The 13,039-nt window shown below is 53.5% G+C and overlaps 1 protein-coding gene across 1 annotated transcript; it reads right to left on the reverse strand.

Moving 5' to 3' along the window:
* Positions 1-1,336: 1,336 nt before the first annotated feature.
* Positions 1,337-2,094, reverse strand: LOC123134851 (uncharacterized). Its single transcript, XM_044554009.1, has one exon. It carries the CDS (start codon positions 2,016-2,018, stop codon positions 1,521-1,523), a length of 498 nt encoding a protein of 165 aa, XP_044409944.1. The 5' UTR covers positions 2,019-2,094; the 3' UTR covers positions 1,337-1,520.
* Between the last annotated feature and the right edge of the window lie 10,945 nt (positions 2,095-13,039).

Consider the following 13,039-nt stretch of genomic DNA (forward strand, 5'->3'; position numbering starts at 1 on the left):
GATGGCAAGGACCTTTGCAATGATCTTGGGAATAGCATGAATCAGACTAATTGGACGGTAGTCGGAGATTTCTTCAGCTCCATCCTTCTTTGGGAGCAGTATAATGTTGGCAGAGTTGACCCAATGAAGGTTGGCCGTGCGGAGGTTACCGAAGCAAAAGATGGCCTTCATAATATCATGCCTGATGATGGCCCAACAACTCTTGAAGAAAAGCCCGGCGAAGCCATCTGAGCCGGGCGCCTTGTCACCAGGCATCTGGTTGATGGCCTCACGCACCTCCTCCTCGGAGAAAGGGTCCGCGAGGTTGCCCAAATCATCACGAGCCTCAATGTCCAACCCCTTCCAGTTCAAGTCTGTGGTCGCCGCGGAGCCTTTTCCCATGGTCGAGGAGAAATAGTCGTGGACAATAGCCTCCTTTTGAGAGTGCTCAGTGACCCATCCACCGTTGTGCTTGATACGGTGTATGTGGTTCTTGCGTCTTCTAGCGTTCACTCGGCGGTGGAAAAATTTGGTGTTTGCATCCCGCTCTTTGAGGTTGGAAATCCTAGCACATTGCTTTTTTCTCGCCCTCTCAAGAACTGCCAAGGCAATGACTCTCCGCTTAAGCCTAGAGCGGAGCTCCAGCTCCTCAACGGAGAGGTGCCTCGAGTCTTGAGCCATGTCCAGGTGAAGAATTACTAGCAAGGCAACATGATGCATGATCTTGGCCTTTGAGAATAGGCCCTTACTCCATCTCAAGAGTTTGGCGCCAGTGTGTTGAAGCTTGTGGTGCAATATCCGAAAGGGGTCGGTATGATCGTTCGATAAGAAAAGGTAACGCCGACGGGGTGTACTATCTGACGGAGAGACAAGAGAACACTGACGTAGTACAGGGCGCCAACCCAACGCAACTGATTTCTGGCGAGGAAACCGAACTGATAGCAAGAGCCAGCTGTGTCCGCGTCTGTGTGCGCCCACCGATCTTCCAGCATCTTCTTCTTCTTGCGCAAGTTCAAGAGTTGGAGGGGGAATCCCAACCGCTAGGCCGTCGCTCACGCCAACAGAGGCAGAAAGTTGTTGGGCAAACAGATCATCCAAGGATGGATAAGCCTCTCGTCACGGGGCAAGACCAGATGCATGTACCATGTACTCCCTCCGTTCTTAAATGTAAGTCTTTGTAGAGATTCCACTATAAACCACATACGGATGTATATAGATGCATTTCAAGTTTACATTCATTCATTTTGCTCCATATGTAGTCCACCTAGTGGGATCTCTACAAAGACTTATATTTAGGAACGGAGGGAGTATATCCATATTATCCAAAAAGATACTCCGGGCGTATACACGGTAGAGGGGAGAGGATGAACTCACTCTACGTGATCAAATTGGGTGCTCAAAAACTACAATTTTCTGCCGCAAACGGAAGACCCCGGTGAATTATTTGGAGAATTTCTTTCCTACTTACTATCTTGCTATGACACGGGGAATTACCCTCCTATGCTCACTACTTTTCCTATGGCATGTCGGCGCTGGTCTGTTTACTGGTGGTTGTCGCCGGCGCGGTCGCCGGCCATGGACACGGCGGAGAGCCGGCTCTGCCGGGGGCGGGACCCGCTCGCGCGCCTCCGTTGCAGCGACTGCTGCGCCGCGGGGGACGGCGTGAGCGCCCTGCGAGCCCAGTGCCCGCTCTCCAAGGGGACGAGCCGCACCAGCGCGCTGCCCGTGCACTTCGAGCCGGCGCTGCCGATGGACGGCGGGGAGCCGGGCTTGCTGTTGCCGGCCGGGGACGCCTGCTTGCGCTCCTTGTGGAGGCCGCAGCGAAACGAGCCCGGGTGGTTCGTCGGGGAGCACATGCAGGAGCGACGGCTCTTGCCAGCGGCAGGGGACGAGGAGGAAGAAGACGAGACGCTGACGGACTTGGCCGGAGAGCCGGTGGCGCCACCGGAGGAGAGCTTGACGCGGGTGGGCGATGCCGAGCGGTAGCTGGGTATCAAGAGGACCGGCCCGCTGGGCCGACTGGCAGCCGCCGTCGCCATGTGAGATCAGAGAGCGGGAGCAGAGCAGGGGTGCTTACTTTGGTTGCCCGGTGGTCTGGGATACTTGAGAGTAAACTGAAGAAGAGAACAACCTAGCCGGAATTTATAGAGCGAGAGGGGCATTCTTGTAACTTGAGCAAGTGGGGAAGAAGTGAAGCAGTGAGCGTCTGTGCCGTGGGCCCTGACGGCAGCCCACCGGAATCGGTCTTGGATTTTAGCGTCAAAATTCTGGTCAATTTCTTGCATGCCAAACCAGCATCTCGCTATTGTTCATACAGTACGTACTATAGTACTAGTATTATATTAGTATAAATTATTTTAAGTAGTCATGTTTCCGTGTGAACTGCCCTGATTCGTAAATGCCGATGCAGCCAGAGTTGGGCAATGCCGAGCGTTCGGATTCCTGCGTGCAGCCGCCCACCGGCTGTGGCATGTTGCTGTCAGGAAACCGGTTGCGGCACACCGGTTGTGGTTGGATGCTTAGAGGGACTGTGGTATTTTCAGCCCATCAGGGTTCAAATTCTGGTGCTCGCATTTATTCCTGGACTTATTTCAGGATTTCCGGCGATGCGCATTCAGTGGGAGGAGATATTTCCGTCGACTACGAGGTGCCTACAGTGACTTCGTAAATTTCAAGATGATATGCCGGCTCAGTCTTTTGGAGGTGCTCATGAGGGTAGGATGTGCGTGCGTGCGTTTATAGGGATGAGTGTATGCACGTGTATATGAGCGCTTGTGTCTGTACTGATGTTAAAGAAAAGAATATTCAGACTCAGGCATGGGAGGATGGTCAGGTTGGCACGACCAGGACCTGATCGACGTGACGCGCCAGCAGCTACCGGACCCAGCCGCCGGCCGTGGGATCGCCTCCGCTTTGCTTGAAAGCCGGCCGACCGCTGAACGTTCGACACGGCGGCATGGGTACCGGTCGCCCTAATGGCCGTGTCCGTCGGCGCCGAACATGTAGGCGACGTGTTTACGGCGTCAGCGCGAAGGAAGGGATGGTGGATGGAGTTAAGCCGGCGGTGGTGGCATCGCACGCACGATCGCGTCGTGATCCGGCTGGTTCCGCCGTGATAGGATGATCTAATCTCGTCGCTGTTACTACCAGTACTGCTCTGCATCTGGGTAACTGGGTTTCCTCCGGATTGTGGTCGACCGGGCGATCCAATGTGGGCGTCTCTTTCGTTTGTAGTGCTGCGCATGTTTGTCTACAAGGATCGTTGCAAAAGGATGTGGCTAGGTCTCCTCAGTCAAGTAACATAATAACATGTAAAACCCTGCAAAAAAACAACAACATAATAACATGTAAAAAAAACAGATAATTTGCACGGGTCTTAATGTAAGATCTCATGAATACAACATCGATTGAGACATAATTAAGTCCTAGTCGACTGAGACACTGGTTGCAAAAATACGGATTGAAACAGATTTTTTTATTAAAGCCCGCACACTCAAAATAGCCGCACAAATAGTCTAGAATAGTTCAAATGTTCCAATGCGGAGGTATTTCTAACTAAATAAGTTCAAATATTGCACTCAAGCATCCGCAGTGCAACTGTGCACTTCTAGTAATCAGAGAAAACAATCCTTCCCACGACGTTCTTCTTCAAGATGGAGTAGTCATCAAAGGACCGGACACCATGGCAGAGACGATCGAAGACATTTTTGTGCATCCGAAACCGTCGGCGAAAATTGTCAGCGAAGAGGGCATCGGGGGCAAAGTAGTTGGACATCAGCGTCAGATGGCCGCGCGCCCTGTTGCGGTTGAGCACTCGAAGACCCTTGACCAATCCATTGAGATTGAGAACATGCTCTTCTGCACGCTCCGCGTCTGCTCTTCCGCACTCGATGACCTGCGCGGCGGTCGGAGAGCATTGGAACGACGGTGGAGGAGAAGCGGCTTGGATCCCTGGTGTACCATTGGAGGTGCGAGAATCGTCGATTACCTGAGGGGTGTGCCGGGCGGCTGGTGTGGTGGAGCGGCGGTGAAGGCAAGAGAAAAAAGGGAAGGATAGGAGGATGGAGATGCGGGAACCGGGAGAAGTTTGGGTAGGGTTTTGGGTGGGCCGGGGGTGTCGGAGTCCTACGTGCCTGCTGTCCATACTCTCACAAAGCCCCCCGCGTTAGATGGCACAACTTGTCCGGACTGCGAGGTCCAAACGTATGAGGACGGTTTGAGGGTCGGCTTTGAAGATGTCCTAAGGCCCACCGAGAAACAAACAATAACACTCAACCCATGAACATAAAAGCCAAACCTAAACGGTAAGATAATATGATGTGGCAAGGCGTGCGTATGCTTATAGTAATTAACACTCCAATGGTAGGGTATGCAAAAATCAAAGTTGACGGGGCTACAAATCGGAACTCGCCAGGAGGATCTTAAAATGTCTTATGCCGGGATGCCGTTGGTAAATTTTTGGGCGCTTCAGCCATCAGGTGTGAAAGGCATTACAGACCTGACAGTACTGAAAACACTAGCTTGTCGCGAAGCTCTGAAACGCTCCTGTTCGACGGGATCCTCGGGCACGACAAATTCGTCGTCGTCGAGGCTTGCTTCATCTTCGGAGGGAGGCATATAATTATCGTCCTCTACCTCTCTGTCTGCCGCTCTATCATGAGGGCTGGCTTGTCCCTCCTCCTGTGCTGAATCCTGCTGGAGGGGGTTGTCTTCGGCACTGTCCGGGGTGTTATTATCTTCCGTGCCGGAATCACCGTTTTTGCTGTGGCGGGATTTAGAGCGGCGCCGCTGACGCCGGCGCTTGGGCTGTTTCTTGGAGGGGTCATCCTCCGCTGTTCCATTGCCATTCCCATCTTTTGGGGTGTCCACCATATATATGTCGTATGACGAGGTGGCTTTCCAGTGCCCTGTAGGCGCTGGTTCTTGGTCGTCTCCTGTATCGTCGTCCATACCGTCGATGTCTTCGGAGTCGAAGTCGAGCATGTCGGTTAAATCATCGACAGTGGGGACAAAGTGAGTGGTGGGTGGGTGTTGAATTTCTTCATCGTACGCATCCCAACCTTCCTGACCATAGTCCGGCCAGGGCTCTCCTGATAAAGAGAGAGACTTTAGTGAATTCAGGATGTCGCCAAAGGGCGAGTGCTGAAAAATGTCCGCGGCAGTGAACTCCATAACCGGCGCCCAATCGGATTTGATTGGCAGGGGCGCGGGAGGTTCGGAGTCCGGAGAGGAGTCCGGCACCTCGGAGTCACGGGCTTTACATAGGACAGGGATGGTGTTCGGCTCAATCGCCGTAGAGATCGTAGCCCCCGAGGCGGTGTCCAGCCACTCGTCCTCGATCGGCGAAGTCGGCTCCGAGCTAAAGGTCAGAGCAGACGCTGGTGCGGCCTCCAGGGCACTGTTCGGCTACAGAGCTGGATCATACCCCTCGAGACAGTGCGGCGCGCTTGGTTGTGGCTCTAATCCGTCGAAGATCAAGTCCCCGCGGATGTCAGCCGTGTAGTTCAAACTCCCAAATCTGACCTGATGGCCAGGGGCGTAGCTTTCGATCTGCTCCAGATGGCCAAGTGAATTGGCCCGCAGTGCAAAGTCGCCGAATACGAAGATCTGTCCCGGGAGAAAAGTCTCACCCTGGACCGCGTCGTGGTTGACGATCGAAGGAGCCATCGGGCCTAAAGGCGACGACACAGAGGAACTCTCAATGGAAGCACCAATGTCGGTGTCAAAACCGGCGGATCTCGGGTAGGGGGTCCCAAACTGTGCGTCTAGGCAAATGGTAACAGGAGACAAGGGACACGATGTTTTTACCCAGGTTCGGGCCCTCTCAATGGAGGTAAAACCCTACTCCTGCTTGATTAATATTGATGATATGGGTAGTACAAGAGTAGATCTACCACGAGATCGAAGAGGCTAAACCCTAGAAGCTAGCCTATGGTATGATTGTTGTTTGTCCTACGGACTAAAACCCTCCGGTTTATATAGACACCGGAGAGGGCTAGGGTTACACAGAGTCGGTTACAATGGTAGGAGATCGATCCGTATTGCCAAGCTTGCCTTCCACGCCAAGGAAAGTCCCATCCGGACACGGGATGGAGTCTTCAATCTTGTATATTCATAGTCCAGGAGTCCGGCCAACGGTGATAGTTCGGCTATCCGGACACCCCCTAATCCAGCACTCCCTCAGTTGCAAAAAATTTACTAACGTGCAATCATGTGTTTATGTTTTTATAACATTTCTCCATCTAGCCCAACATGATATTTTCAACCAGCCCAGCAAGTCCGCGGATTTCAAGAAAAATACAAATGGGATTTAAATGGGCTGCATAGATGCTACATCATTGTTTCACCCAGCCCACCAAATAGACTAAAAAACAAATGGACTGGCTAACATGTGGGCCAGTAGGTCGAAGCCTAAGAAGGCGTTGGATTTACATCCAACGGCCGGCATTCTTCTTCAATCCCTCGTCTTCTTCCCCCAGCACTGCCGGAACCGCCTGCTCCAGCCTTTGGCGTCCAGCGGCGTTGTTTTCGCTCCTCATTGAAACGCTACCCCACCGACGGCCAGGCCATCCCTCCACTCCGCACCTCCTGTTATTCTTTGCCGAGTGTAGGCCCACCCCGCACCTGAACCAGTCAAGTTTCCCACTCCTCTCCGTCTGCGACTCCACTGCCGCTTCTTCCCCATCTCTGGGTCATTCCAGTCTGGGGCCTCACCGTCGTCCACCGCCTCGGTGCACTCGGCGCGGCGTGGTCAACATACAAGAGTCATCGGAAGAGGACTGTACCTGGAGAGCCTGACGGCTGGGACCCACGAGGTCCATGGTCACACGCAAGGAAAGTTCCTCCTTATTATACACTGTACGCGCACTGTACGTGGGAAGGGCTTCTGTATTTCGTGAAAAAAACGTTCCCCCCACTGACAGGTCGGACCCACCAGCTATATCTTCGCACGAAAGGAAGTGCCTCCTTATTACGCACCAAAAACTGAATACTCCCTGCTAGCTGGGACCCACCATAGTGGGTGGCTGACTTGTAGGCCTACTAAGTTGACGAGGACGGAGGGCTTTGTCAACTTAGTCAATGTGAACGATTCTAGCTTCAGTGACCGTACGATGTCCATCCAACGGCCATAGGGCTTCTTCAACCTCTGGTCTTCTTGCTCCAGCCACCCAAAGCAGCGCCGGTCGTGCTGCGTGCTCCTGCCTCTCGTGGCCGGCTGTGATGCCGCAGAGGCCTCACCGCCCCTACTACTCCCACCGCTTGCCCAGTGTATCCCTCTACTCACCCACACCCCCTGTTATTCTGCGGCGACAGCAGCTTCACGCCGCAGTCGAACCAGTGAACCCTCGTACTCCTCTCCACGTGGGCATCCACTGCCGCATCTTCCCCGGCTCCGCATCTTCCCCTTCCTAGGCCTCGCCGTCGTCCATCGCCTTGGTGCTCTCGACGCGGCATGGTCAATGTGGTCAACGACCAACTTCCATCGGAAGAGTACTGTACGTGGAGAGGTTGACAGCTCGGTCCACGGCCACAGCCTAGTTTTTTTATTTGCCAAGTATGTCGCTTTGTTAGGCCCGTTGGGCTGCAAATCTTTTAAGATGAGGAGAGCTTCATTCGGCTGGCCGAGAAAATGGCCTATCAGTAATGAGAAATGGGTTGTACATTTTTAAAACACATCAAACCGGCAATTAGTTTCAAATATCTTTTTTTCATTTCGAGATTTTAAATTACATTAATTTTTATGCGTGGAGAATTTGTTGGATTTTATAATGATATACATTTATTTTTAAAATCAGTTTGAATGTGAGTCAAAATTTCGGGATTAAAAACAGTTCGGACCGCACCGAAATATGCAAAATTTCGTATAATTTTTTAACCGTGGCCACAATATGGGCTGTAATGCTAACAAAAAGAATATGGGCTTCAAAAAAAATTTAAGAATTAGCAAATGGGCTGTAAATTATTAGAAATAATGGTAGATGGGTTGTATGCTGTTTCCCACAGATTTGAGGCTTTCCTAAAAAAAAGGTTGACGTACAAGCAGTGACTGTTGGATGTCCATCGAACGACCGTTGTGCTTCTTCAATCTCTGCTCTTCCTGCTCCAGCCGCTCAAACAAGCGCCGGTGGGACTGCCTACTCCCTCCTCCCCGCGGCCGGCTGTGCTGTCGCGCAGGCCTCACCGCCCCATCGTACTCCCATCGCTGGCCTAGCCATCCCTCTACTCACCCACACCTGCTGTTATTCTCCGGCGACGGCAGACAAACCAGTAAACCCTCGTACAGTCGTACTCCCCTCCGCGTGGGAAACAACTGTTGAATCTTCCCTGCCTCCGTGTCGTTCCCTTCCTAGGCCTCGCCGTCGTCCACCGTCCTGGTGCTCTCGGCGCAACCTGGTCAACATGGTCAACGACTGACATGCATCTAAAGTGGACTGTACATGGAGAGGCCGACAGCTGGGTCCACGGACAGATGCAAGGAAATGCCTCCTTATTACGTGCAAAATAATGATTCCTCCACCTGACATCAGGGACCCACAGAAAGGGCCTCTGTATTTCGCGAAAAAACGTTACCGTCGCTGACAGCTCGGACCCACCAGCTATATCTTCGCACGCAAGGAAGTGACTCCTTATTACGCACAAAAAAATGAATACTCCCACTGTTAGCTGGGACCCAGTATAGTGGCAGGCTGACTTGTGGGCCTACTAAGTTGACGGGGTCGGAGGACTTTGTCAACTTAGTCAATATGCATGATTCTAGCTCCAGTGACCGTATGATGTCCATCCAACGGCCGTAGTGCTTCTTCAACCTCTGGTCTTCTTGCTCCAGCCACCCAAACCAGCGCCGGTCGTGCCTCGTGCTCCTGCCTCCCGTGGCCGGCTGCGATGCGGCGGAGGCCTCACCGCCCCCTACTACTCCCACCGCTGGCCAGGCCATCCCTCCACTCACCCACACCCCCTGTTATTCTGCGACGACGGCAGCCTCACACCATAGCCGAACCAGTGAACGCTCGTACTCCTCTCCGCGTGGGCATCCACTGCCGCGTCTTGCCCGGCTCCGCGTCGTCCCCTTCCTAGGCCTCGCCGTTGTCCACCGCCGTGGTGCTCTCGGCGCGACGTGGTCAACGTGGTCAACGAATGACTTCCATCGGACGTGGACTATACGTGGAGAGGCTGACAGCTGGGTCCACGGTAGCCGCAAGCAAGTGCCTCCTTATTACGTGCAAAATAATTATTCCTCCATCTGATAGCGGGGACCCACTGGACGGGCCACCGTATTTCACGAAAAAATGATTCGCCCCTGACTGCTGGGACCCACGAGCTACATCTTCGCACGCAAGGAAGTGCGTCCGAAAAAAAACCGATTCGCCCCCCCGACTGCTTGGACCCACCAGCTACACCTTCGCACGCAAGGAAGTGCATCCGGGCAAAAAAATGATTCGCCCCTGGCTACTGGGACCCAGCAGCTACACCTTCGCACGCAAGGAAGTGCGTTTGGGCAAAAAAAAACCAAAATGATTCGCCCCCCTGACTGCTTGGACCCACCAGCTACATCTTCGCAGGCAAGGAAGTGCCTGACAGTCGGGACCCACCTGGTCGAAGCGTACGTAGCGTTGTCATTCTGGTTGCGAACGTGTACGTATATACTGGTCATTGTAGAGGCGCGCACGTGTCGTAGTAGAGGCGCGCACGTAGCATGTACACGTACGTACATCGGCCAGGGTGCAAGAAAGAAAATACGGCCACGTATGTGTACATGCGGGCGGGGTCTCAAACGCCTACTCGCGCATACGTACGGCGAGGGCTCGTGTTCATGGGGAGGCAACGGAATACGTCGTGTTCACGGGGAGGCAACGGAATGCGTCGTGTTCATCGGGAGGCAACGGAACGCGTGGGAGCCAACCGGCTGGGTCGGAACGGAATGCGTGGTCGTGTTCATCGGGAGGGCTTGGACGGAACAGGCGATGGAAACGAGGTCTGGCATACCGCACAACGGAGGAAACGGACCTCCTACGTTCGGAACGGGGTCTTGTTGATCGGGAGGTGTGTGGCATACCGCAAAACGGAGGAAGCGGACCTCCTACGGTCGAAACGGGGGTCCTGTTGATCGGGAGGGGTGTGGCGTACCACAAAACGGACGAAACGGACTTGTGTTGGAGCACTACGGTCGAAACGGGGGTCCTGTTGATCGGGAGGGGTGTGGCGTACCACAAAATGGACGAAACGGACTTGTGTTGGAGCGCTACGGTCGAAACGGGGGTCCTGTTCATCGGGAGGGGTGTGGCGTACCGCAAAACAAGACTCCACGGGATACTGTTCATCTCCACCGTCGACCTCCTCCAGCCTCCACGGGCTACTGTTCATCCACCGTCGACCTCCTCCAGCCTCCACCTGCGACTGTTCATCCACGGTCTCCTGTTCATCCAGCCTCCATCGTGCACTACTCCACCGGCTACTGTTCAACCACCCCTCTCCACGGGCTCCTGTTCATCCAGTCTCCACCGTGCGCTACTCCACCGGCTACTGTTCAACCACCCCTCTCCACGGGCTCCTGTTCAATCACCCCTCCACGGGCTACTGTTCATCCAACCCTCCACCGTCTACTATTCATCCAGCCCTCCACGGGGTCGTCTTGTTCATCCAACCCTCCACACCACTGGGTCCTGTTCATCCAGAGGCAACGCCACTGCTCACTGTTCATCCACCCCCCCAACGCTCACTGTTCATCCAGAGAGGCAGCATCCATCGGCTTCAATTAGCAGCAGTAGCCAAGGAATCACACCATCGGGTTCAGTTAACAGCCATCGATCGATCGCTCGGGTTCAGTAACACGTAGCCTGTAGTGCAATCGCTCGGGTTTAGTTAGAGCCCAACGCCTCGCTCGGGTTCAGTTAGAGCCAACACCTCACACACACGCGCGTACGTGTACGAGAGAAACGCGCATCGCTCGGCCCCGACCTCCCACCGTATCCGGGAACTCCCCAAAATTTTCCTCCCCCTCGCTTCTACCACGATTTTTTCCGTCATGGACGGCCCAAAGAATGTCATGCAGCTGCGTCTCTGGCCCGCCCAGGACGAAAAGCCTATTTTCTGTCATGATTTTTTGTCATAGAAGTAGGAGCCCACCACATCTATGATGATACCTGGTTTTGTCACAATTATCGTCATAGAAGTGTCATATGTATGACAGGAAAAAAATTCGTGTGGCCCAAAATGTCATGGATGTGTCTTTTTTTTGTAGTGATAAGCCCCACCGGACGTATTCCCCTTATCGAACTTCCTACCGAAGACCTAGACGCAGGCTTAATCTTGGCTCTAGGCAACTGTTCCGATCTACCGAGGTCTGCACTTAGCGGGTCCGATCAGGCACTCCATGCCGAACACAGCGTGACAGACCCGCAGTTTTCGGTCCCACTCCCGCTCTTGGATGAAGCATTGGGTCTGATGCAATCTCTCACCATCACGGGGGCTTTACCTTCGAACTGCACCCAACTTGGACTGAGGGCTGAGAGAGTGGAATTTTATGCCCCAGCCACCACCCACTTGATAGCCACTATCGAGGACTTAACCGACATGCTAGATTATGCGTCCGAAGACATCGACGGCATGGACGATGATGCCGGCACTGAACCAAGTCAAGTCCCACCCATCCCGGGGCGTTGGACGGCCACATCAACTTACGATGTGTACATGGTGGACACTCCGAAGAACGACGAGGAGAACCCAAGCCCAGATGAGGATAGACCCGTCGTTAAACCACCAAAGCGCCGATGTCAGCGGTGTCGCTCACAATCGCGTCGGGCGAAGGATAGTAATACTGGCACCAAGATGACGAGACTTCGGATGGCGCTGAAGACACCGAACACCTTATCGAGCCCACATCCGAACAGGACGAGCGGGAAGAAGGTGAGCACAGTCCCGAACGTGCTGACAACAAAGATGAGAAGGACATCAATTATATGCCAGAATCCGAAGAGGAGGTCGGCCTCGGTGACGAGGACTTCAATGTACTAGAGGAACCCCTCGACCAAGAACGCTTCAAGAGACAGCTCATTGCTACTTCCCGGAGCCTGAAGAGGAAGCAGCAGCAGCTCAGAGAAGAGCAAGACACGCCGAACAAAAGGTGGACTAAGGTCCTGGCCGCTGAGGAATACGACCAAGAGCGACCTATCAAAAGTTACCCTAAGCGCAAGATGCTGCCACAATTCGACGATGAAGTCCTTGAACCAATACCGTCGAAATACAATCAGGTAGACCAACCAGACCGACGACCACGTGGATGGGACAAAGCGTCATATCAAGCCGAACACCAACCCGCACCCCCTCGCTAAAGAGGCGGGAAGACTGCAGTCGCGGGATATACATACGACTTGCAACGTGACCTAGCCAATAAAGCCGATCAGACCAGATCAATCTACAGATTAAGGGGGCGTGCAACGACGCGAGATAATGGCCATGAAGCCTGGCGTGACGATCGTTACTATGTTCGGGATCAGTACCGAACTCAGAGGTCAGCCGATCTCCGCCACGATATTGCGAGATATAGAGGGGCCGCACACTCACTATGCTTCACTGATGAGGTTATGGAACATCAGTTTCCGGAAGGGTTTAAACCCGTAAACATAGAACCATACGATGGTACGACGGATCCGACTGTCTGGATTGAGGATTTTCTTCTCCACATTCACATGGCTCGAGGAGATGGTCTCCATGCCATCAAATATCTCCCTCTAAAGCTGAAGGGACCAGCACGACACTGGCTAAACAGCCTCCTAGAAAACTCCATTGGAACCTGTGAAGACTTGGAAGATGCCTTTAGGGCTAACTGCCAGGGCACTTATGTCCGGCCTCCAGATGCTGACGACTTGAGTCATATAATCCAGCAGCCAGGCGAATCAGCCCGCAAGCTTTGGAATCGGTTCCTAACTAAAACGAACCAGATTGTAGATTGTCCAGACGCCGAAGCCTTAGCAGCCTTTAAGCACAGCGTCCGAGAGGAATGGCTCGCTCGACACCTCGGTCAGGCAAAACCGAAGACCATGGCAGCCTTAACGGCACTCAT

This window comes from Triticum aestivum, chromosome 6B, assembly GCF_018294505.1.
Source record: "Triticum aestivum cultivar Chinese Spring chromosome 6B, IWGSC CS RefSeq v2.1, whole genome shotgun sequence".
Classification (NCBI taxonomy): domain Eukaryota; kingdom Viridiplantae; phylum Streptophyta; class Magnoliopsida; order Poales; family Poaceae; genus Triticum; species Triticum aestivum.